The sequence below is a fragment of the Empidonax traillii genome, unplaced genomic scaffold (assembly GCF_003031625.1).
Source record: "Empidonax traillii isolate 1590-97213 ecotype Southwest subspecies unplaced genomic scaffold, ASM303162v1 scaffold201:size1909950, whole genome shotgun sequence".
NCBI classification, from domain to species: Eukaryota; Metazoa; Chordata; class Aves; order Passeriformes; family Tyrannidae; genus Empidonax; species Empidonax traillii.
Genome location: NW_020955394.1, coordinates 1,289,930 through 1,313,928, shown reverse-complemented (window position 1 = coordinate 1,313,928; position 23,999 = coordinate 1,289,930). Strand labels below are relative to the sequence as shown.

General features: G+C 39.7%; 1 protein-coding gene across 4 annotated transcripts in view; it reads left to right on the top strand.

Annotated features, from left to right (window-relative positions):
• The window catches only part of ADAMTSL3 (ADAMTS like 3), a 177,984-nt gene that overhangs the window by 131,564 nt on the left and 22,421 nt on the right, over positions 1-23,999 (top strand). For all 4 annotated transcript variants that reach the window (XM_027887039.1, XM_027887037.1, XM_027887036.1 and 1 more), the window contains 8 exons: positions 4,596-4,882; positions 11,580-11,709; positions 12,742-12,934; positions 13,574-13,753; positions 14,535-14,688; positions 18,941-20,021; positions 22,097-22,224; positions 22,591-22,719. In XM_027887039.1, coding sequence (XP_027742840.1) covers positions 4,596-4,882; positions 11,580-11,709; positions 12,742-12,934; positions 13,574-13,753; positions 14,535-14,688; positions 18,941-20,021; positions 22,097-22,224; positions 22,591-22,719 — 2,282 coding nt within the window. The remainder of the gene's footprint in view (positions 1-4,595; positions 4,883-11,579; positions 11,710-12,741; positions 12,935-13,573; positions 13,754-14,534; positions 14,689-18,940; positions 20,022-22,096; positions 22,225-22,590; positions 22,720-23,999) is intronic.

Genomic DNA, 23,999 nt, shown 5'->3' with positions numbered 1-23,999 from the left:
ACTTTTCTCAGAATAAATTATAACAAGGTTTTCCTCTGGTTTGGATCTGTTTAATTTTTTCTGTAATTTATACATGACACAGTGATAGCTCGTAGCCCATCTCTGCCTAGCAGGACACTTACGATTTCCTTGGTAAAATGCCATCACTTTTAATTTTAGTTATTCTCTTGTCATGCAAACTTAAGCCACAATATGAAGTCCCAACTTCTAGTACATCCTTTTATTACAACTGTCGTTCTATGCTTTTGTGTGATATTTTAGTTGATAATGAATAAGAGAATAAATGCAGCTGTGTTTTAGAACCCACAAGTGATGGATATGCCAAAAGTAGCTTGTGGAAGATAAATATTTCTGCCGCTGTGGTCTACCACGGCTGGTGTCCTGAATTTACATAGAGGGGGAACGTTCAAAAGCTTCTTTTTTTTTATTATTAGCAAAATAAAAAATGACTGTCCTTAAAGTGAGGCCAAGAAAAATGTAGGTCTGACCTTTTCAGTTTTTAGTTGTGGAATGTGATGACAGTTGATACCAATCATTATTTTAAATGTTCTTCCCTCGAGCCTTCTTAGTTACAGTGGGATTCACAGAGAAGATCAAGCAAGTTCTTGCATCCTTTTTATTAGTCTTAAGTTATAGAAATAGACACCTCAACTGCTTTTCCATGTCATGGCTTAGGACAGAGCTGAAATGGTTTCAAAAGCTGATACATTTTTTCAGTAATATGAGCTAAAAAGGGATCACTAGGCTTGCGCAGTTGTACTCCCTGGATGTGAAATGCAGTGTCTCTCACAATGGTTCACGCTCATTATATTGGAGTCATTTTCACAGAAATGTCCTTTTGGTGATAGAGAATTACCCATTTTTCACAGCTCCTTCTCTGAAAATGGGCTGGTGATTTTGTGAAACACATTAGACTCGATGTTGATAAAGCCAGCAGTGTGACTGTGTAGAGTGGTGGTGGTGCTGTAGGGAGGGGCAGGGTGTCAGCGTTGTGGAAGTTCTGCCCCAGTAACAGCCACCATTTCAGATAATTCAAACTTTTATCCAGGCCCCTTTGTGCACTGGAACTGGAAATATCACAAGAGAAGAATTTGTTTTTTTCAGGATTTAGGCATTTCCTGTCTTTACTGAAAGCAAGAACTACAGGAACGAGGGGGAAAAAAAAATAAAATTAAGAAACACCATGTTTTCCAAGTCTTTAGAAAGCTGCAGAGGGCCACACTGAGTTCAGTTTTCAGTTCAGATTTGGTTTGGTTGTGTTGGACTGCTCTGTCCCAGTTTTCTCATCAGTAGTTTAGGTCACCGCTTCATTTCTCAGGTCATCCCACACTGGCTTTTACAGCGTGTGCCAGGTGAGTGCACATTCCCATTAGCATTAGACTGGTAATGCTGCAGCCTGGATGTGCCCTCCACTGCATCTGTACTGTGTTCATTATTCATACCTGCACAAATAGGAGCATTTTAGTTCTGTACTGCACTGGGAAGAATGACTGTACTAAAAGGCTGATTGTGAAAAGTTGAACCTGCTAAAATTTGCATTTTCCGATGCTTTTCCTTTTTTTTTTTTTTTCTTTTTTTAATCAGGTGATCCCTTCTGCAAACTCAGTTAAAGATCTCAGAAAATTTTCAGTTACCACTGTCCTACTCATTATAAATTCCCAATGATCGACAAGGCATTGTAGTACAAGTACTTTGAGGCTTCTTAATCCCAACCTGAGATGACTCTGAGTGTTTGCCCATTGAAGGCAGACTGAGTTTCAGGGAAGTGCTGTGCCCTGAGCATTGCCATGTGTATGCTGTGAATGCCATGGAGTGAAAAATAGATCACTTCTGAGGCTGGTGGAGTGGGCTTTAATGACCTATCACAGGCTTTGCTTTTGCACATTAAATATAGAATAAAAATTTTAAAAATCATGTGCTTAAACAAAAACTTCAGATAAAATTCAGTTCTCTTATTGTCCAGTCAGTTCCTTGCTCTAATTTTGGATTGTCAGTCTCCATTGGCTTCTACTGAAGGTGCTTATTGTGACTTCAACATGATCATCCTTGGAGCAGTTCTACAATTTAGGATTTCAACAGTCATGTGACTGGTTTAGCAAATGCCAAGGTAGAATAGAAAGTATTTTATGTGTTGCATTTTTATCTTGCAGTTCACTGAAAAAATATCAGACACTAATATTCAGCAGGAAAACCTCAGTTGTAATATAGCCTTGCTAGAAATAAAGGAAAAAAATGTTTAGAATTTTATGAGTTTCTTTATAAATAAGTTGGTTGCTGAATGGAATAATTGCTAAGATTCAAAATTGCCTTTAATTTTTACAGTATTTCAAAAGAATGTCTTACATTGTTGTGGAATGTCTTAATGCACTCAACTAGCAGTACACAAAACTAACACTTATTTCTCATATGCTGCTGTCATTCTTTTACCAAAAGAACTTATGCTTTCAGACTGCAAACTCTTAGGTGTGGTTAGGACACCAACCAACTCTTTTCAACTATAAATGTCCATCAGTTTTATTTTTCCAGTTAGGTACATAACTACAAATGGACTTCAATTTTTGGTTGTTTTGGTTTTTTTTTTACACAGAAGGAGAAGAAAGTAATCATTCTGTGAAGCCTGTTCATACTGGCCTTGATCCAATAAAGCACTTAAGCACAAGTTTTCCTCTGAACACATTATCATCCCACTGACTTCAAAGCACAGCTAATATGCCTCAAGTTAGGCACATGCTCAAGTGTTTCATTGGATGAGGGTGCTTTTGCCACGGCCACCTTAGGTAGTTTGCATGGCTGTCTTTGAAAAGACTGTGAGATCTGCTGTTTCAGGGTTAAGCTGATTCTGTCTGCTGGAGTAAGAGAAAGCCTTCCTTGGCAGCTTTTCCCAGAGATGTTCCATTAGAACCTGTTATCCAGAGCATCTGGACATTGACCCCCAGCAGCTGAGTGCTCAGACTCAGTGGGCTGTTGGGTTGTGGCAGTAGGGCATTTGCTCAGATTTGATCACTGTATGACACAGCCATCCCTCATTCTGATAGTACTTTTCCAATAAAAATGAGTATGGTCATCTTGGAAGGCAGCCAGATTTGTGAAGGGATGAGCACTTGCAGCTCTCCTCAGTGTGAAGAGGAGCTGGGGATAGGGTGCCCTTTACTGAGGTCTGATGAGAACCATTTAGCTCTAACAAAAGTCCTGAGACTGTTCAAAGAAACTTTGATGGGCTTTTATATATTTATATTCGTAGTAGAGTTGTACAAGGTATTTCATTAACATTTCCTTAAAGAATAACCAGTTAACCTTGTAACCTCTGTTGGAAATGGGAATAGTCTTTTTCCCCAGAGAAAGTCTATCCTGGGGCCTGTCCCAGTCACAGCCTGGGTGACTATCCCAAGGACTGAGTTGGAGTGTCCTTGCAGGCTGTCCACCCATCTGTTCTTCTTTCTTCTGTTTGATTCTTCCTCTGTGTACACTGACAAGAAGTCATTGGTGCAAGATGATAAACTGGCCACAGAATCAACCACACTGTTGACATTTTTCTGTGCTTGCTGTGTATGCAGAGCATAAATACTGATTTTTGTCTTACACAACTGTTCTTATATTTGTAAGGGCAGCTTTCCTGCAGTAAGGGAAAGATAATTCTTAATCCAAGGTAAGGGGAAAATCTTTGAATATTAATTTGGATCTTTCCTCCCAAATTCATTTTTAACATTGGTCAGATATGTCCTCCTATATCTCCTGCTGGTGTTTTGATCATCAGCTGCATTTGGAAACATAATAAAGAGCAACTACAGCCTTTTGAAAAAAGAAAAAAAAAAAAAAAGTCGTATGAAACTCTGTATTTAATTTCTTGCAAAATATACTCCAGAGCCACCCAGGATGACTTTATTAATGAAACTCAACCCGTTGACTCCAGTGCCACTTTGGAAATTGCTGTCAGTGGCCCTCAAAGTCAGAGAATATTATAACAAAGTCACAATCTGTAAAATAAGATTTTACTGTAGTTCATCAGGAGCATAAATGCTTTCTAATAAAAATGATGGATTATAGACTGTTCTGGTTAGACCTCTTTACTGAAGATGAGAGGGTGTTACAAGATTGAATCTGAAGAGGAGCCTGTGGTGGTGGGCATTGGAGATAGCTGGATTTGGAAAGTACTCCTCTCTCATTGCTGGTTTTTAGCACAACATAAGGTGAGGGCCTCTCAGATTTAAGCAGACTGCAAATATACTTTTGGCATATGCCCAACTCTGTGTACCTGGGGAGCTATTTTGTGTTATATAGAAATATCTTCATAATTTCCCCTTTTTTAGCACTGAAGGAGACTGAAAAGGAGACTTAGGTGATATCCTTTTTTTCTCAGGAAAGGGTACAACTTTTCCCTGTTCCTCGTGATTCTTTCCTAGATCTTTTATAAATTTTGGTGAATGGCTTGGGGTGGGAGGCAAATGAAAGACTGAAGACACTTGATTCTGCATTCTACTTAAGCATCAAATAATATAATGTATTGTCTGTTCTGCATATAAACACACTGTGCACACACAGACACAATTGCATGGAATAAAATGGCAGTGTTTCTGCTGCACTGTGATTATTTGCAGGTTTATTCCTGAGCCCTGGTCTCCATGCAGTGCCACATGTGGCAGTGGTGTGCAGGTGCGGGACGTGAAGTGCCGAATTCTCCTCGCGTTTACTCAGACCGAGGTTGAACTGCCTGAGGAGGAGTGTGAAGATGAGAAGCCACCAACAGAACGAGTCTGTCACCAGGTGTCCTGTGACAGTGATCCTGTCCCCTACACACCAGAATTTTCACATGCTGAAGATGACGATGTCATTTACGACTGGGAGTACATTGGGTTTACTCCTTGTTCAGCCACGTGTCTTGGAGGTACCTTCATTTATTTATTTATCCTGAGTTGTAAGAAATTGGCATTGTTTGATATTGTTGGGTCTTCTCTTAGGGTTACCCTAAAGTAGCTAAATTGATCTGTAGGAAAACATGCAGCTACAGGCTTTAACATATTTCTAGCCTATCCCTAGAGTGTTTCAAACGACTTTGTTTCATTTATCAAACACTGACTTTATTTGGTTAAGTAATGTGCAAGAAGTGATACAGTGACTTGCTTTAGTCTTGCTGCTGCAGGAGCCTCTACCAGATAGTCAGTGGTACCAGCATGTTTGATGCATCAGTGATGGGAATATTTAGATGACCTACCTTTTCCTGGGAACTGAAAGTGTATGATTACAGAGACAAAATTCCCACATTTATTCTTTATCTTCCAAAATGCTGCCATTTTCTGGAGTAAAGTAGGAATACAAAGTTTTGATTAGGAAGACTTGCTTTCAGCCTGATGAGCATGAAGATCAAACAGGAGTTAGTTTTGGTCTCGGTGCTCTGTATCCCTCCATAGGAACTCCGTGCCATACATCTGTCTGCAAGTAGTTAGGCACATTCCTTTTTGGATGTAATCGAATCTCCTTGTCGTTCTAAGTACATGTTACTAGACAAGGTTGCTACTACATACTGTACTTTGGGACCAAACACAAGTGAGTTATGAAGTGTTAAGTGGAGGCAGTGGAATTGTGAACACACCTATATATGACAGGACTGCTGACATCAGTGGGAAGTGAAGACAGTTGTACCCATAGAAGAAATAAAAAATATAGAAAAGGGGAGAACAGAAACAATCGGAAGCAGAGAGCCAGATAGAACTCACAGACAGCAGCCTCTTTTGTGCTGTTCAGCAGTTCAAACCTGGAAGACAGAAGCTGGGAGGGATGCCCCAGAATGTGATCAGCAGGATGGTAAGTGATGGATAGTGCCACCTTTATCAGTTACTACTGCTGTTTACTGAGGGGGTTGATCCATAGGAATAACAGCACATGTGATCACAAAAGATGAAACATCCCATTCCCTGCACTACCTGCAGTGGGCATTATTACTGGCAAGGGAGGAGAGACTGTAATCCGATAAAGTAAGTATAAACAGGAGATGGAAGTGACAGATATTGAGTATCTCCATTTCTTTTCTTAAAGAGAAATGTTTTTAGAAATAAGGAAATAAGGAGGTGTTCTAAAACTCCATAGTTTTTGAACTTTGAGGACGCTATCAGATATCTAGGCTGAAATAATCTCTAGTCTTTGCCTGCTGTTGCACATGTGCATGTTTACCTTGCCTGCATCTTCATGGGTGAGTTTGTCCATGCCTTAAACATCCGCTTGCCCTTGGTGTGCAAACTGATAGTAATTTAAGGAACCTGTACTGAATACAGTAGTTTCATCTGAGGGAACTTCAGAACTACTGATAAACAGAATCTCATGTTGACTTCTGATCCTTTCATGAATTTTGGTAGGTTCCTGACCTAGAGTTGTCCTGTAGGTGTTCATAGTAATCTAAACCATTTGTTTGATATGCAGTAGAAATTACCCGCTTGAAGAACTTTGAAAGACAATATCTGTGTTCTTAAGACTTGTGTGGTATCATTGGTACTGTGTCTAGACATTCTCCTTATGTGATACTCCAGGGAAATGTGGGAAGCTGTCAGGGTGTTTTATCAATGAACAGCTTCAGAAGCCCCTGTGCTGCTATGCTAGTTAGGTACCAGTGATTTTTTCCTTCTATCAGTTCTGGTCTTCTGGCTGCCTTGGCAAAGGCTTTCAAACAGACCAAAAATTACCTGCCGATAAATAGTTTTAAGGGAACCAGACATCTCTTCTGTTTCCAACTTATTGCAATATACTAACTAATGATCTCACTGTCTACTATTTTTCCATTGTGTAGTTCAAAGGAGCTGATCCATTTCTGCTAAGTTTTATGTTCAAATTTCATTTCAATTAGATGAACTCTTTAGTTACAAGAAGTAAATGTTTTCTGAGTTTGGAATATCCCAGTGTAACGTAAATTATATTAGATACTTTTTCTCTAGAATGTATGTATCTAGCAGTGGCTATTAAAATAAATTCCTGTGGATTTCTGTACCCTCGGAACTCCCTACCCCCATTTCTTGGTGCTTAACTCTCTCTGAAGGAGGGAAAAGTCTGCGGGGTCTGTGTAGGCTGGAAGCTTTATAGCCACTGTTAGAGCAAGGTCCGAATCTCTGTTTCAGAGCTTGTCACTTGCACCTTTTTTTTTAATCCTCATACAGACTAGACTTGTAATTCAAAGTCTTCTCTGGTCTCTCTGCGAAGCAGACGAAAAAATGCAGATGGAAACACTGGGGTTTTTCAGGCATTAGAGTTACAGAGCCATCTGCAAGGCAATATCAAACACCATCTTTCCAGTTCCAGAGCAGTAGTAACGAGTCCTGGGCCATTTTTGTGCTTTCTGCACCAAACCTGTATGCATGGCACTTGGAGTGCTGTACAACTTGCAGCTCTCAAGAACAGCTGTTGTGTTATGGCTGTTAGCATAATTAATGCTTCTTTCATCAGTCTTCTCATGAGTGCAAATAAAAGTTGTTGAATCCTGTTTGTCATAAAGCAGATATAATAAAGCACCTTTAATATCCATAGGAAGCTCTGTAACCGTCCTGAAAGCTAAAGATCTGATTTTCCTTCCGTGCCTGAAAAATCCCAAACCAAAAGTAAGCCAACTGTGAGCTTGGGGATCTCAGGATTTGCCTTTATTTTTCTGGAATGTTCTTGGGGGTTTCTTTGGTTTTGTTTTTGTTTTCTTTTAAATCTGAAGAACTTTGGCCCTGATATGAGAGCCCCCAGCATAAGTTTAATTCCCATAATATCTTCTGTAGAGAATTGTTATGAGAGTAAAGAGTACGCCTGAAGAGAAATGTTTTTGTTGTATTGTATAGTATTTGTTTAGTTTTGTCAATCATTTAACTACTCAACTACTACTCAACTGAACATTTTCTTGTTTAAATATACCTTCAGTTGCAAGAGATGGATTTTGATTGTTAAAAGCAATTATTATTATTATTATTGATACTCCATATGCTTCAGAAATTATGATTTGAGCCCCCTTAAGTAATTACACTGGCCTAAAAATAACGAGATTAAACAATAAATAACATAGGCACTTCCTGTTATTTCCTCTGTAGTCTGTGGCTTTGGAAACTTTAGGGTGCAGACAAGTTGTGTTTTTGGGCTTTTGTCTGGACCATAAGGGCTAAAAGTTTACCATTTTATTTATGAAAAACCTGAGATTCTTAGAAAATTAATGGATTCTAGCCAAATTTAAGGGCTCTAAGAAAAACAGTGACCTTTCTGAAACGCACATATAAAGCTGAGAGCATTTGATCTCAGCTTGTGTTGTAGTCAATTTGATAACTGTTACTCCTGTCACTGGTTTCATTAACTGCAGATACTGTTTACTCTTTTATAGAAGTTTAAAACAGATTTACAGAGAGGCTCAGGGATTGGCATTTCTTCTGAGTTATTTTCAGCTATTAGTACATATTTTAAGCAGCCATCAGACTGCGATTATCTGTCCTTCCTCTTCCAGGTACAGAGAACAGATCCACCCTCTCACCATTTGACCACCAGCTTTTTGACCCCTGTTTTCTTTGTACTCTCAAAGAAGCAGAAGCGAAAATTCTGGGCTTTTTTCAAGCATTTTGATCTTTTAACACAGCTTCGTGCACCGTGTATTTCACTTCACAGAAAAGATTGTAAAAGAATGTAAATGTATGTGGTTTGAATGCTGGGTTAAAATAGAAAATATTCTATTTCATGGAATAGTAGGGTAATTACTGCAGTAGTGCATCAGATTACTGTAAAAATACTTAATGCTCCCTGCTGCATACATAATGTTTTAGTTAAATTATCTACTATGTTTATATTATAAGCCAAGAAAGTCATACATATAAAACTTAGCTTGTTTGAATAATAGATTTTTCCGCTTTCCAATCAATGTAGAGTAAGAAATTTATCAGTGATTGAAGTTCCCAACTAATGGAAAATTACAGTTTGGGGTGAGATTAATTGTGAAGACATTCAAGCAAATGTAACATCAATTAAATGCAGTTATTTATTGAATAGAGCTCTCGAACTGAGAACTGAGGAACAGGAAGGGAGTGTTCGGTAGGTACTTAACAACTCTTTAGTGTTTCTTTTGTACTTTCAGCATCAAAACAAAGTGTAAGTTTTCTTTGAGCAAGGCTGCTGTGGGGAGGAATTGCCACTGCAATTTGTGCTCTGTACTTGACTCCAGTGAAATACACACCACGTATCAGCATTTTCTTCTCGTAATACAATTAAAGCTGCGCAGGTCGTGCTAAAAGGCAGGAATGGCTTAATGAACTCCAGGTGGCAATTTGCAGTGAGAGCCCATCACCTGGTATGACATGCCTTTTGTTCATTTGGCTGACCAGTTTAGCTTCCATAACACCGAGGTATAAAGTTCCTATGGCATTATTGCCAGTTTAGATGGTCTGAAAGGAATCTCACTTCGTTCCCCTCCTTTGTGTGAGAACTTAAGATACTACCTATTGCAACCTGTTCCAGAGCAGCAGCAGCATCTTGGAGTGCAGTTTTCCCACAGGATCACAGTGAGGTCAGCAAAGCTGAAGGTTGCTCACAGAGGGTAGATTTTGACCTAAAATAGAGATAATGTGGATGCTTGACATGGTCTTGATTGCTCATGAGGTAATGCCATTCTGTTTCTGCTGGAACGCAGTTTCTAAATTCTTACTTCCCTCCTGTAGGCAGTTGAATTTGCATTTCCTATGTAAGGGGAAAGGGAAGCTGCTCCTGTTTAAACAAACACATGGGGATCGACTGGACAGAAAACATCTGATTGCCCTGGTTGTCAGTCTGCAATAGAAAAAAAAATTTATTTATTGGTTTGTCATCTTTGGGCGTTTTCATGTCTGCATTATAGTCATGGTAATTGTTAAATATTTATTCTCAGCCTCACTAGTAAAATAGCTTTTCCACAGTGTGTGGGTTCTATTTAAATGTAATTATCAATACTTTGATACAAGAGAACTGAATAGGTTGTCAATCATATTTAAGGTCAGGTCTTTTGTTCTATAAAAATTCATCACTTTGTAGATGTAGTCAAAACATTTATATAACAAGGTCTTTCTGAACTGAAAATGAGTCCCAGAGGGGATCTCGAGGTGTACCAGAGAGCCTGAAAGAAATTGGAATCTCTGTTATTCTGAAAATCGCTGCTGGTTTACCCTTGTGAAGTGTCTGAAGTAGCTGGACTGGCTCGAGTGTTGCAGCGAGGGATTGTGGCCTGGGCTGGCTGAGACGCTGGGCTAAATCAGAATTATTCATAGACAGAAGGAACAGCTTTGGTTTATGAAAAGAATGACAGTGCTCGTGTACAGGAAAGAAATGGAGGCAGAACTCTGAGTGTAGGGTATTTCATGGAGCCTGCTGGGATCAGAATGGCTGATGGTCAGTGGTGACAAGAAACTGCTCATTGTGCGCTTTTGAGACAGAATCAGGGATAGTTGTAGGAGCTTTTGTGGTGATGTTTTGAGGTAATGCCATAGGTGATACTATGAAGTGGTTAGTGAAGGTTTCCAGTTAAAAATGCAGCTCTCTTTGAAACTTCAGGAACTAATCATAAGAAAAGAAATATAACCTGCTGCTGAAAATAAGTTGCTTACAAAATCACTGGAGACAAGTGAAAAATAAGAATGAAATGGATTTAAATTCTCTGAAACTGTAACTCTTTTTACCTGGAAACAACAAAATAGGTATATTTTATGATTTCAGTGCTTTTTTTGTTCTCTAAGGTTATGGTTATTAGCGTTGCGTATATAGAACATCCCAGATACATAAAATCCCCCAGGCACATCGCAACCCTCTTGTATTTCATGTGCATGGGAGTGAGCTTTGAAACTGAGCAAGGTTTCCATACTAAAAAAATACGATATATAAAATTGGATAATTATACAGGTTTAAAATAGAAGTAGTTCACAAAATGTGTATTCACTAAGCTGACTTGTTCTAAGGGAAACTTATATTACATTTCATTTTGACTCATAGAAATTTGAGTATTAGTAATCTTTCATGCTTCAGTAATAAGATCCAGGTAGCTGCAGATCAGAAGGTGCCAAGAATGGTCACGAGTGAGGAAAGCTTTAGGCTGGGTCAGATTTGCTGCCTTCAGCAAAACTGTTGCATCTCTTGGCCACTGTGAGAATGGCTGACTAAACATACAACCCTTCTCCTGACTAGAGTTTTGCAGGTTTTCTGCAGTTTTTAATAACAATTTTTGCAGACCTTTAGCTTAAAGGCAAGTTAAGTGAGAAGGAATCACTTTTACCTTGATTTTGGCAATGAAAGTAGTAGTTGGCTTAGGACCATTACAGAACCAGCAGATGTAGCCTCTGATAGTGTCTTGACAGACAAACCTATTTTATGTTGGTTTTCAGAGAGGTAGAATGTCGAATCAAGCCTTTTAAATATCACAGAAGTTCAAGATATGATTCACAAATATCTTTTGAGCATCAAATATGTAAACCTTGTCTCTGTGTTCCTTTTTGAAATGTTACTTTTAAGCCTTCTAATTCGGTGTCCTGAGCTTTTTTACTGAGTACTGTTCAGGAGTAAGCTTTGCAGAAATCTCTTCCACCTTCACTGTTTCATGAGCGTTTTCCTTTCAAATTCAGGAACGCAGGAAGCCATTGCAATGTGTCTGCACGTGGAGACAAAACAAGGTGTCAACGAAACCCTGTGTGACAGTTCCAAGAGGCCACCACCAATGACTCGTACTTGCAACGTGAAGCTTTGCCCTCCGAGGTACACTGTAATAATGAAACCATGTGGTGGCAAAGAAGGGGTTAATATGACTTACATAAACATTGGCTTTCTCAGAAGAGGTTCAGATTGCAGAACCGTGGTCATGCTTTGGGATGAAATTTCACTACTTCTGTTTTTTAACAAGGTTTTGGGATTGGGTTGTTTTTTTGGTCTTGTTCACTCCTTTTCCACTCTTCACATCCCGCTAATAAAATAGGGGACATTTTCTGAAATAAATCTCTTCCCTGTTGAATATTTGCCAGAGCTGGAAAACCAACCTTAACTCTTCTAGTGGTAGAAAGAAAATTTTGAGGATACTTCATGAAAAAAAAACAGATAATATTTACTTTTTATCCTTACTAAATGGGAAAAAAATGAAATCAGGATTTTTAAAGGTACCTTCATTTAAAGCTTCGTTGATAGCCCCACATAGTTCTTACGGCTTCTTATGTTTATTTGGAGATTCTGGGGAAAGAACTAATCCAGTCCAAATCCGAGAAAACCTCAGCCATATGTGAAATTCTGACATGCACTGCCTTATTTACCCACTTTTGATCTCTGACATCCCTGATCCTTTGCATATTGTTTCTGTGTGTTTGCAGAAACCTGCTATTGCTAAATGTAGGCAAGAAGTTAACAGGAACAGGATGTTTTATAGAAAACATATACACATTTAAAGGAAGTTTTGCAAATGTAAGAAAGATCTATTTACATATTTACATTTATAAATGTAAACGTCAGCAGGTTGCCAACAGGCTGCTTTTTAAGAGGAGCATTCCGAAAGGAAATGCTGGAGTTGAATTTGTCTGAAAATTTCTCTTTTGTTTGTTAATAACTTCTGCATTTGCTTGTCACCTGCAGGTTTTAATCCAGTGTATAATTCTGTGTTACAGCCAGACAGAGGGGCGTTTCAGCCATCGATCGATGCCTGCAGTTGTGTTTTTTGCTAGGCCCTGTTTGGGTAGGATTGCTCCTTGCCCAGTCTGAGGTGTGTTGCTCAAAGGTGATCCTTTGGCTGTGTTTTTGGAACAGGTGGCAAAGCGGCCCCTGGAGACGCTGCTCGGCAACCTGCGGGGTTGGGATTCAGACACGAGACGTGTCCTGCCAGCGGCCCGGAGGATCCGCTGTTGCTGCTGAAGAGTGCGAAGACCAAAAGCCTCATTCATTACAAGCTTGTAACCAGATTGATTGTCCTCCTGTTTGGCACGTTGAGGAATGGCAACAGGTATGACTGGGTTACAGAAGAAGGTTAAATGTGGTCCTCTGGACAGGGGCTTGAAACGCTCTAGTACAGAAGGTAGTTCCCCACCTTCTCCATGTGTTCCAGCTTATGCCCTTAGAACAAACTAACCCAGGGTCAAAAGTCCTGGTTTTGTCTGTTGTGCCAGTGGGTAGTCACAGGATGTCCTTTTTAAGATTTCAGAAGGATGTCAGTTACTCCAAACATCATCTCTCTATGCTCTACAAGCACAATAAACTGCTTTTTTTCTTCTTTTTCCTTTTGACTTTTTTTCTCTTTTCTCTTTTTTTTTTTTTTTTCTTTTTGTCTCCAGTGCAGTTTCCTAAGGTCCCAACAGATGTGTTAACTAGTGAGGGACATAGGCGTATCTGTGCATGTTTTTCTTGACGATTTTTATTACTTGCTTGCATCTAGGTGGTAGATTTGACTTCTGAACTCAAGTTCTCATCGTCTCTAACATATTAAATATTTTTGCAGAAGAATTTTCTGTGCTGCTTGATTTTTAGTTGAAAGTAGATGTCATTTTTCAGATGGGGGAGGGCAAAACTTGCAATGTTTGAATACCATAGCAATGTGAGCACAGATGTCCATGCAGGTGTTCGTGCTATGTTTTCTTCTCCTCAGTGCTCACGTACTTGTGGAGGAGGGATTCAGACCCGCAAAGTGTACTGTAAGCAGCTGCTGACAGATGGAAGTTTCCTGAAACACTCTGATGACACCTGCCAGGAACCTAAATTGCCGACAAGTAAACCATGTGCAAAAATTGATTGTCCTCCTCAGTTGGTCTTTGGAGAATGGTCCAAGGTGAGCGAACCTCAGCAATGGTGAACCAAAACCCTCAACTGCAATATGAGCCCTAAAGATTTCTGCTGGGGTGAATAAGCTTTGGTTTGGAGCAATAAATTGACAGCTGAAGGTTTCACAAGGCATGTGTCTGCACTAAACTGTACATGCAGTTGCTGTTCATCCATGCCTTTAAATCAGACTGATCACAGCCCCCTACCCTGAGTGGTGTTTCAGTTACTGAAGGACAGACCATAATGCACTGCATTCATTCTACCAGACATGTTTACCTATCAATTATTTTATGGTGCAACTTCCAAAAAGCAAATCTTCACATTATTCTGGCATGTCTCCTCCTCCTTTCACGTTTAGTGCAAGCTTGCTACAACTCCTCATTCAAAAAGATTTAGAAAAGTGAATTTAGAAGCTGCAATTACAGGTCAAGGCAATATGAGATCAGAGAGAAGGCTGAGAGACTTGACAAAGCCTGTTTTAGAACCTGCTGCGTTGTTTCTCTCCTACTAGCTCTCATTGCTCTCTTCTACCCATGATTGGCCATAAAGAAATACTGCTCTCTTACTTTAATTCCTGAATTGCTTTCTGGAAAAACTCTTTTTTATTTTCTGGAAAAGTGGAAGTAGTTTAATAACTAGATAACACAAGGATTCATATGAAGTTGAGCCTGTGCACTCCCTATCAGAACTAAAAATCAAAAAAACCCACAACAAAACAAGCTACTTTAAAATTAACATGTGTGGTGTGGGACACCGAGCTTAGCTTGTCTGCATCCTTCCTTTCACAGTGCTCAGTAAGCTGTGGTGTTGGAATCCAGAGAAGGAAACTTGCCTGCCAAACCCTAACAGCAAAGGGCCAATATGTCACATTAAATGGATCAATGTGTAGTGGTCTGTCTCCTTCACTGCTTGTAAGGTCTTGTCAGATGAATGCCTGTAACAGTAAGTATGTTACTTTATCTAATTTCTTGCTGATTTGGAATGATCTATTTATTAAGAGAAATCTGTATACACATAAATTCACTCATCTGCCTACACTTACTCAACATTACGAATCTGGCACAAACTGTCATGATTACTGGATCAGTAATAACATGATTTTTTTTCCCTGCCAGTTAGAAACAAAGGTTATGATCTCAAGAAGCAGTTTTTTAATACATTTTAAGGTACATAGCTCTCACCCTCATATTTACCCATATTTGATCTGATTTTTCCTTTATCCTTTACACTATTCCAACTAAAAAAATAAAAGAAATCATAAATTGACTATAAATTATAAAAGACAGTAGAAAAGATAAGAATCCAGTTCTGCCTTGTCTTTTCACTGTACATGTGTATTACACTGGACATTTCGCTTAGCATGGTGGAATACAAAACCTGAAACTCTGTGCCAGTGATAATTTTCAGTATAATTTCTATCTTTCCTTGTAGAAACTGGGATCCCAGTCTCATGAGCTTCGCAGTAAGTAAAGACAGTAGAGAAACTCAAAAGATTCAATATTTAGTTGCTGGCTATATAAGAATCTTTTCAGAAAGGCTGTCAATGGAAATTGTACAGTTTGGGTACAGTTGGGTTATGATACCGATGGTAGCTTCACTAATTGCATGTGTGTAACATCAGTGGAAATACCTCACTGATACAGAGTATGTTCAGTCGCACACTCTAATTTAGAATAAACAGTTCTGAATGCAGGATCCTTGTGTCTGAACCTGTGCTCCCCTTCCTTCATAAAGGAGAGCATTGGTTTGCAGGTTTGGGGAGCAGGGTGCTTAGAAGAAAGGAAGAAAGCAGAGCTTTTATTTTTGAGTTTGGGGAAAACCAAAAGCCTTCATCAATGTCCTGATTTTGATCACAGACCAGATAGATATGTTTTGAGCCAACTCATAGTGCTGTCAAGAAATAGCTACTTTATATATTTTGAAGCTTTGCTTTAAAAATTATTTGCAAAACAAAATAAGAAATAGAATAATTACTGATTCATACATAATATAAAACTTCTTTTCCTGGCCTGCATTTCAGATTAACATGCCAAAATCCTGAGGTTCAAAACTCCACTTTAAATAAAGCCCTGTGGACTTTCAGGAATGTCCTTGGCATAAGGTTTAATAAAATATTTTGAGCTGCATATCTATCTGAATTTAATTAATTGTGGATAGTTGAATGGCAATGTAGCTGATTTGAAAATTGCTTAGCTCAGACTGATATAAAAGTTACAATGTCAGCTTCCAGCACAGTGCCAAGAGAGCAGGACAGTGGACTGCAGAGGGAAGCCATCAGACTGGATGGGTGCAGATCAAAGTCACAAAGAGAATCACTGTCCTCTTCTTCCACGTCCACAACCCTTTGGAGTGAGGGAGCCCTCGCAGCTCAGATTTGCCTGGCAGTTCTCCTGCCAGGAGGGCAGGGGAAGGTGTGAGGCACATCCCTACCCGTAGCTCCAGTTTGGGTCTTGCAGAAGGAGCCAGGGCAGGAGCGGCAGCAGGCTTTGGATTCACAGGAACATAGAGGAGGCATCTCCTCCTCCTGCAGCTGTGGGTTCAGGCTGCCTTGAGGTGGGAGTGGGTAGAAGGCAGGAACACAGGATGGCCTTAGGATGGGCAGGCAGTGAGCTCAGTGAGCTCTACATGGAGTGATGTGGACTGGGTGAGGAGCAGTGGGGTGTGGGGGGTGTCTGTTGGGGATTCTTACCTTTGAGAGGAGTTTCTGACTGTGCCTCCTTGAGATGATGCTTCTGTGGCTCTAACGAGTGCCTTCTTTTTTACTGTCTCATGACAGTGCTGAGTCATTTTAGACTTAAGCTTTTACCCTGAGACCAGTAATCGTAGCTGTTTTCTGACTTAATAGTGCTTATTAAGTAGAAACATTCCTGACTCTGGGCTCTGAGAAATAGGAAATAACAGCAGTCTAGCCCTGAGGTCACCAGGACCTGAAACCAGCTGAAGCTGTTCAGGACTATTAGAGGTCACAGATGCAGATGGATTTGTATCAGGTGATAATGAGGTCCAGTGGCTCCAGCAAGTAAGATTTACCTTTACTCTCACCCTCTCTTACCTCAGCAGCTGCAAGATTGGATGACACTAAGGATGCAGAGAATGCACACTTGTGTAGCCTCATACATTCATATGACCTTGTGTATTTGTATGGCCTGCCATCCACAGCTCTGAACTTTGTTTCACACCGAACCTTGCTCACCAGTCACCAGTAAAACTACACACACCCTTAAGTGTTGAACTGCTAATGAGAGTTAGTGGTCTGTCTTTTTTTAAAAAATGAAATGGATGAGACTTGTTAACATATTTATAAGTATGCGCTGGGTTTAATTCCATGTTGGAATAACTAGTGTAAACAGACCACAGCCTGAAGTATTTTAATTTGTGTGTTTAAAGTTACACTTACTGTGTCTGCAAGTTGGATTTTGGAAATGGAAGATTTAACACTGGAATGCTTCCCTGAAAATAAATATTTGGGGTCCAATAACTTATTAAAAACAGGACGCTACTTTAATAATTTTTGTATACTGAGTGCCTGAAACAATTTATTTGTTGTACCATGTGAAATGGTTGAGGGAACCATGTATCTGGATAACAAATCCCAATTTAAAAGCTGTGTAATTTTGAAACCATGATATCCCCACAGGTCTGAACTCATTACCCAAAACATTGAAAATAACCATTTTGTTTTATAAGCATGAGAACGCACTCTAGGGTGTAGTTCCTACAGTGTACACACTTATTGAATGCTTGAAGCATTTAGCTTTTCACCTATTTCTTCACAATGTATATGAAGCACACGTATATATAAAAGGCGTGCAGCTTTTCAGATATCATTTGTGTGCCATCAATGTAGTTGTCTTTATATTTGAGTACCCACCAAATGGAATAGCAGTACTGATTTCATATTCAGACATGCTGAGATGTGTTTGGATCTATGTGTCCATTTCCTGGCTCATCAGCTCATTCTGCAGGCTCTGAGTTTTCTCTCTGTCACATACCAAAAGGCTGGGTCACTAAACACAATTGAGTTGTTTTCTAGCACCAACATCAGTGTTTCCTGACTCTTCCCATCTGGCCAATGTCACTTGCACACAAGAACTCAGAAGTTCATGCCCTTGCTCCACACCTTGTCCTGCAGTTCTTTGTTCCCTACCTGCCCAGTGCTCTCAGTCAGATTAGTTCTGCTGATCAAAGCAGAGCACAGCGGTTGCCAGTAGTGAGTCAGCACAGTGGTATCCAAAACATTGCAGTCTCCAGCGTGCCTACCCAGGCACTGCTGGGAAAGCCTGCTTTTTGGTGGTATTCATCCAGGCAGCTCCCTAGAAAGCTTCCAACATCCAGGTGCCTGCAGCACAGTGCAGGAGGAGCTTTGTGATACCCAGTGTCTCTGTAACCAACCTGCATGAAACTTTTGTTAGTCCATCTGACTGCTGTATTCAGCCTCTCAAACTTCTGCCTTATTTCTCTATTTCCTCGCTTCTCTCCCTACTCTCTTGGCACAACACTGTGAGCAACTCATCTTTCAACCCGAAGAAATTACCCTCAGCCAATGATTACGGGATGGCTTTGCCTTCTGCTTGTACTGTGTCTTCACTGACTGTTTCTGTCACCTCCTGCATTGCTATCAGTTTGGCTTGACTCAGACAACCAGCAGGGCCAGCCAACAATTTAAATCACAGTTGAGGGGAACTTTGCTTTCTGAATAGGTTTTGTTTCATTTAGGTCATTCTGCATTCAACAGTGCTCAAATGTGGGGAAACTGACAATGTGTTCACATTTTTTTTGATTCAGTTTTTTTCATTCCCATCATGCCTAGCCTTTCTGATGCAGCACTAGGAAATATATAGGTAATATAACCATAATAGGATCATATATATGGAATAATATATAATGCACGTAGACATACATTTACAAATGAGTGTACCATCTACATCCTTCATATAGGTATATGTTGCCTGTATCCTTTTATTGTTAAGAGATTTGAGAGAGAAGCAATAGAATTCTTGGCTGGAGCAGGGGAATGTTATGGTTTCATGTTGTTCATATTTTTGCATTTTTGAGACTCAGATAAAAGCTCTGCATGTTGCAGTCTGACCTGAACAAAGTCAGGAAAAGCTCTGTGAAGTATTCTGTGAAAAGCAGATTTTCTAAGCATGACTGCCAATGATTAGATGCTTTTCAACACTTTGTTTTCTTGCAGAGATTAAACCTAAGCTTCCAGGAAAGTTTTCTGCCCATGGACCTCAGATTGTCAGTATTCATCGAGTCTATATTCAAACGAGACAAGAGAAGCGCATTAATTTTACCATAGGGAGCCGAGCCTACTTGCTTCCAAAAACATCCGTTGTAATTAAGTGCCCTGTACGCAGGTTCCAGAAATCACTCATCCGCTGGGAGAAAGATGGACAAGTCTTACAGAACTCCAAAAGACTTGGCATCACTAAGTCAGGCTCGCTGAAAATACACTGTCTGGAAGCTACTGATATTGGGGTGTACAGGTGTATTGCAGGCTCTGTGCATGAAACTTTTGTACTCAAACTCATTGGTACTGACAACAGACTGATAGAACCACCAGCCCTTAGAAAACACGCCAGCGAGACCAGTAACGCAGATCACAACGAGGCCAACAGCTTTGGGGCCAAATGGCATAAAATGAGCAAAATGTGGCAAATGTGGAGTAAGAAGAACGAGCTCTATCTGGGGGACAGGCAAGTAAATGATCAGCCATTCCTTCGAAACCTTGAAGGCTTTGGGAGTAATTCAGCAGAGGATTTCAGCTCCCGTGAGTTCAAGAACAAGCGCCTGGAGGCGGCGGTTCTGCAAGGCGCCTACAGCATGGACACCGCGCAGTTTGAGGAGCTGATGAGGAACATGAGTCAGCTCATTGAAACGGGAGAAGTCAGTGATGACTTGGCATCCCAGGTCATTTACCAGTTGATTGCTGAGTTATCTAGGCCTCCACAACCAACTACCGAAAAATGGAAGGGGGCCCAGGATGAGAAACTTGCCTCAAAACTCACAGGCAAATCGCCAAACGAATCCGAGCGTTTTGGCACAAAAACAGTCGATAAGTTAACGTTTGACCAGAAGGTTCCAGTTATTATGAGGCAAAAGGAAATTCCTCGAGTTTCCCTCAACAAAACAGTAACCGTACGAATTGGAAATACAGTTTTTCTGACCAAAAACACTCGGACTGTCAATCTACTGTGTGAAACAGCTGGTATTAGTGAAGTGAAATATACTTGGACAAAAGATGGCGAGACATTAAAAGCCTCTGAGAAGTAAGTAAATAGCTTCTCTTTTACTTTTGACTGACTTGTTATGTCACTTTTGACTGTGAAAATCCCCCCTGCTGTGCAATATTAGAACATACTGTTGTAAAAATGAGATAAGCATGACCACTGGGCCTTCCATCTTTTTAGTAAAGTAATTTATTTTTGTTCTTTCGAGTGTCTGTCACGTTGTTTGGCTTTACTAACATCCAAGTATTTGTCCTTTCCATGATACTATATGGGAGGATAGACTTTTTTTACAGAGTGAAGTGCTTTGGATGTCCTGACTGTACTTTGTGATCTGTCTTAAGCATTTCATCTGTGTCAGAAAAAGGGCAGATTTATCCTCAAATTAGAAGCCCTATTGGATTCGTTCAGATACCGAATACAGTGGGAACACATTAAAAACTTCTGCCATGGTATAGATGAAAATAAGTCTTAGCTCTTAACCATTTTACGACAGAAAAATATCACTGGTATCCTCACCATCCTTCAACAGAGTAAATATTTAGGTATAACTGAAACTGCATAACTTCAATTGAAAAAGAAAAAATGAGCTTGTATGGATTTTTTTTCCCAATTGTTTAAAATGTTTCTGTTGAGGTCAGTGAAATACAAAGCAAAAAAACCTATATTAGCATCATGTCTGAGAGCTGTACCTGAGGAACAAGTACATCAAGAGTGTGTAATAGTCAGGTATTTGCTCAAGACTGAGCAAATACTTCTACTTCATTGCTGATAAATTAGAATCTCACCTGATAATATTAACATTAACTTTGTGTGTGAGCCTCTTGGAATTACAGCTGGCTCTTGAGTAATGAAAAAACCGATTCTGAAATGATAAAGGCGCTTTTGGATATTTCTCAACATACTTAACTGATTAAATGCACTGCCAAGAAAAATATACTTCTGCAGAGCTATCAATTAAAGCAAAGACACCAAAACCAAGCCATTTTAAAAAGTGAAAATGTTTTTGGAACTATGTAGCTCCCACCAGTTATATTTATTTTATGAAATACGCATAATTTTCCATTAATTTGTTGCAAGTGATCCTTTGATTTTTTTGGACATGATGGTGTTTTATTTATTCAGAAGTGTGTTTGCTTCCTAATTTTAGCTCAGACTGATATTCTTTCACTTAAGGCATATATTACCAAAGTAGGTTTATTTTGTACTTTTTTGTCAGTAAGATTTCTTGTAGAAAAATCCACATATATGTGTGTGGACTCAAAAGCCAGTGACATCAATAGCATTGCATCTGAAAAAAGAGTGCGACGAGGTAAATGACTGTTTATCTGTCGGGTTTGTAAAGAGTGATGTACTTGAGCCATTCCCAAGAGGGGGTTGGTTTTTTTGAGATGCAGGTATTTTTAATTTTATTTTTTTGTGAATCTGTTCTGTAAGTGTACTCAGTGTGGGAAAATACCAGATCTGCAGGGTTTTTGGGTTCAGTGAGTAAAGGGCAAGTCATGAACTTTAGCACTGAGAAAGGTAACAAGGGAGAAATACTTTTATTTTCAGCCTCTTCCCCAGCTTGTGATGCTCTCTCTAATATTTTGCCCCTCAGAGGGCAGGCCAGGTATTCAAGACACCTGTGAGATTTTAGTGGAATATTTTAACTTCAATAAGAATATTAATAAAAGCCCAAACAATCCCAACCCCACAGTAATTTGAAGTCAGACCGTACACCTTTGAATGTCCCAATCCTGCTGAAAACCAAGCTTGCTGTGGAGAGATCGATTTCTTGCCAAGCCTAATACTTTTAATTGTGGTATTCTGATTTATTCGTGCTGTTGTTCCCAAGGGATCCTGGTTTGCAGTAGCAAACCCTCTGTCCTTCCAAGGGCTTGCAACTAGGACACAGCTCTGTAGAGGAAGGAGATTTGAAGAATGTTCCATGTGTGTATCCCTGAGCATCTCCCATCTATCACCAAAGAGGAGGCAGATCTGTTACTGTGCGTCCTGCTCTGGAACAGCCACCTCCGAAAAAGGACTTTCATTGCCGTATCTGTAACTCTTGCAAGAAGATTCAGTGGGGTTGGACCCCGAGTAGTAACCCCTCTGTTTCCTTGTTGATTCTGCAGGGTGACCCTGGACACCATTGGAAAAGTGCAGATTCGAAATCCTACTGGAAAGGAGCTTGGCACATATGGATGCCTGGTTGTTAATGACTTCGGGTTTGATATAGAAACATCAGTGCTACTGCGTGCAGGTAAGACTGTAGCATCTGCAGAATTGGGCTTTTATATATATGTACATACATATATAGATGTGTGTGTGTGTGTGTATAAATATAAATATATAAGCACCCATCCCCACTGCCAGGTGAAATAGTTTATTTTACTGGCAATCCATGAAACTCTGCATGATTTAATAGGCAGCAATAAGATGGTCTTGTTGCTCTAAATGCTCTAAAACCATAACAAGTGTGAGTTCAGTCTATCCATATCTATCCCATATTTTCTGGCTGCTGCTTTGCAAAGTGAATTCTGATCCAAACATAATGATTTCAAATACAGGACCTATATTTAAAAGCCAAATAAAGCTTTTAAAACTTATTATCCCTTTAATTTCAAAGAGATTCCTGTCATCTTGTCCTCTGTGTTAAATGTGACAAATCTGGAAGCCAGCAGTTTCTCAGCAGTTGTTGGAGATACAATCGTGGCAAGAATTGGAGCAAATATTATGATTGAGTGTCCAGTGAAAGGTAAGCAAAGAACTGCACTGACATTCCTTGTAATGTTGGAATCGGAAGTTTACCTTATATCTTGAAATAAATTACCAGTGAAGGCAGAAAATCATTGATCATTAGTCTTTTTTTATTAGGCATGTCACCCACACCAGACCTATTTCTTTTCTGCCTGTCACTTCAATTTACACAATTACAGCTCAGAGTTTCCTTTAAAAGTGCTTTCCTTTTCATGAACTGGTCTAGGGCTCCGCTATGGAGCTGAAAGCCCACGAGAGTGCAGGACTGTCTTGCTGCAATAGCAAGCGTGACCAGCTGACTTGCTCATCAGAGAACTTTCCTTATCCCTGTTTGAGATGCACATATGTCTAGACTATTGTTAAAACTGAAAATGAAATCTCCAGCCATAGCTTAATAGAACTTAAAACCTGACAGTGAAGTAAACTTACCTTTTAGAGCCATCAGTCTGCAGCTGCAGCACGAAAACAAAGAACACTGCCGAGCTGTGAGAGCACTACAGATATTTTTCTAGCTCAGCATCTGTGAAGGAGCATTAATGTTAATCAGAAGTTACATGCATTAAGCAGTTCACTGCTTCATTTCATTTTCCAGTCCTTTATGTTGGAAAGGTAGATATTTTCCTTTTAATTTTATCATTGCTGTCTTTTAAGTTTAAAGAGTAAGATTTAACTCACTGCAGCAATATTCTGTCAAATATTCAATAAGCTGAGCTCAGCCTTTTGTGAAGATGATGTGTGAAAGTGCTGGTAATCACAAACATTGCAACTGAGTGCAAAGAGCGACCTCAGAGCAGCCAGAGTGCTGCTCCCATTTGTGCTGCTGGGAGGTGCAGATCAGAGGGGTGTTGATACTGAACCAGGGTAGTGATAGAAATATATGTATGCAAATAGCTCTGCACACAATAGTGGCGCCAGGCTGACATATATTAGGACATGTGGCTCTGCTATTCACCGTTGTACCAAGGCTAATTCTTTGATGAAGTAATATTTTCCAACTATAGTTTGGCAACTCCCTGTATAACTGACCTACATCTCAAATTCAGCAGAGAGTTCATGTCACACTGTTAATATTAATATGGTTAGGATGGGTGAGCAGTTAGCAATTTAAATATAAATTAATATTTTCACATGGGACTGTAGATTTCCAAATGCTTCAGAGTTGTGTATATTCGTGAGCCAAACTTTAGTTATGCTGAGACACCAGTGTTGACTTAAAAAATGATTTATCTAATTGCTTTATTTCCTGTCATTGCCAAGGAAGTAAGTATTGCTGTTTGT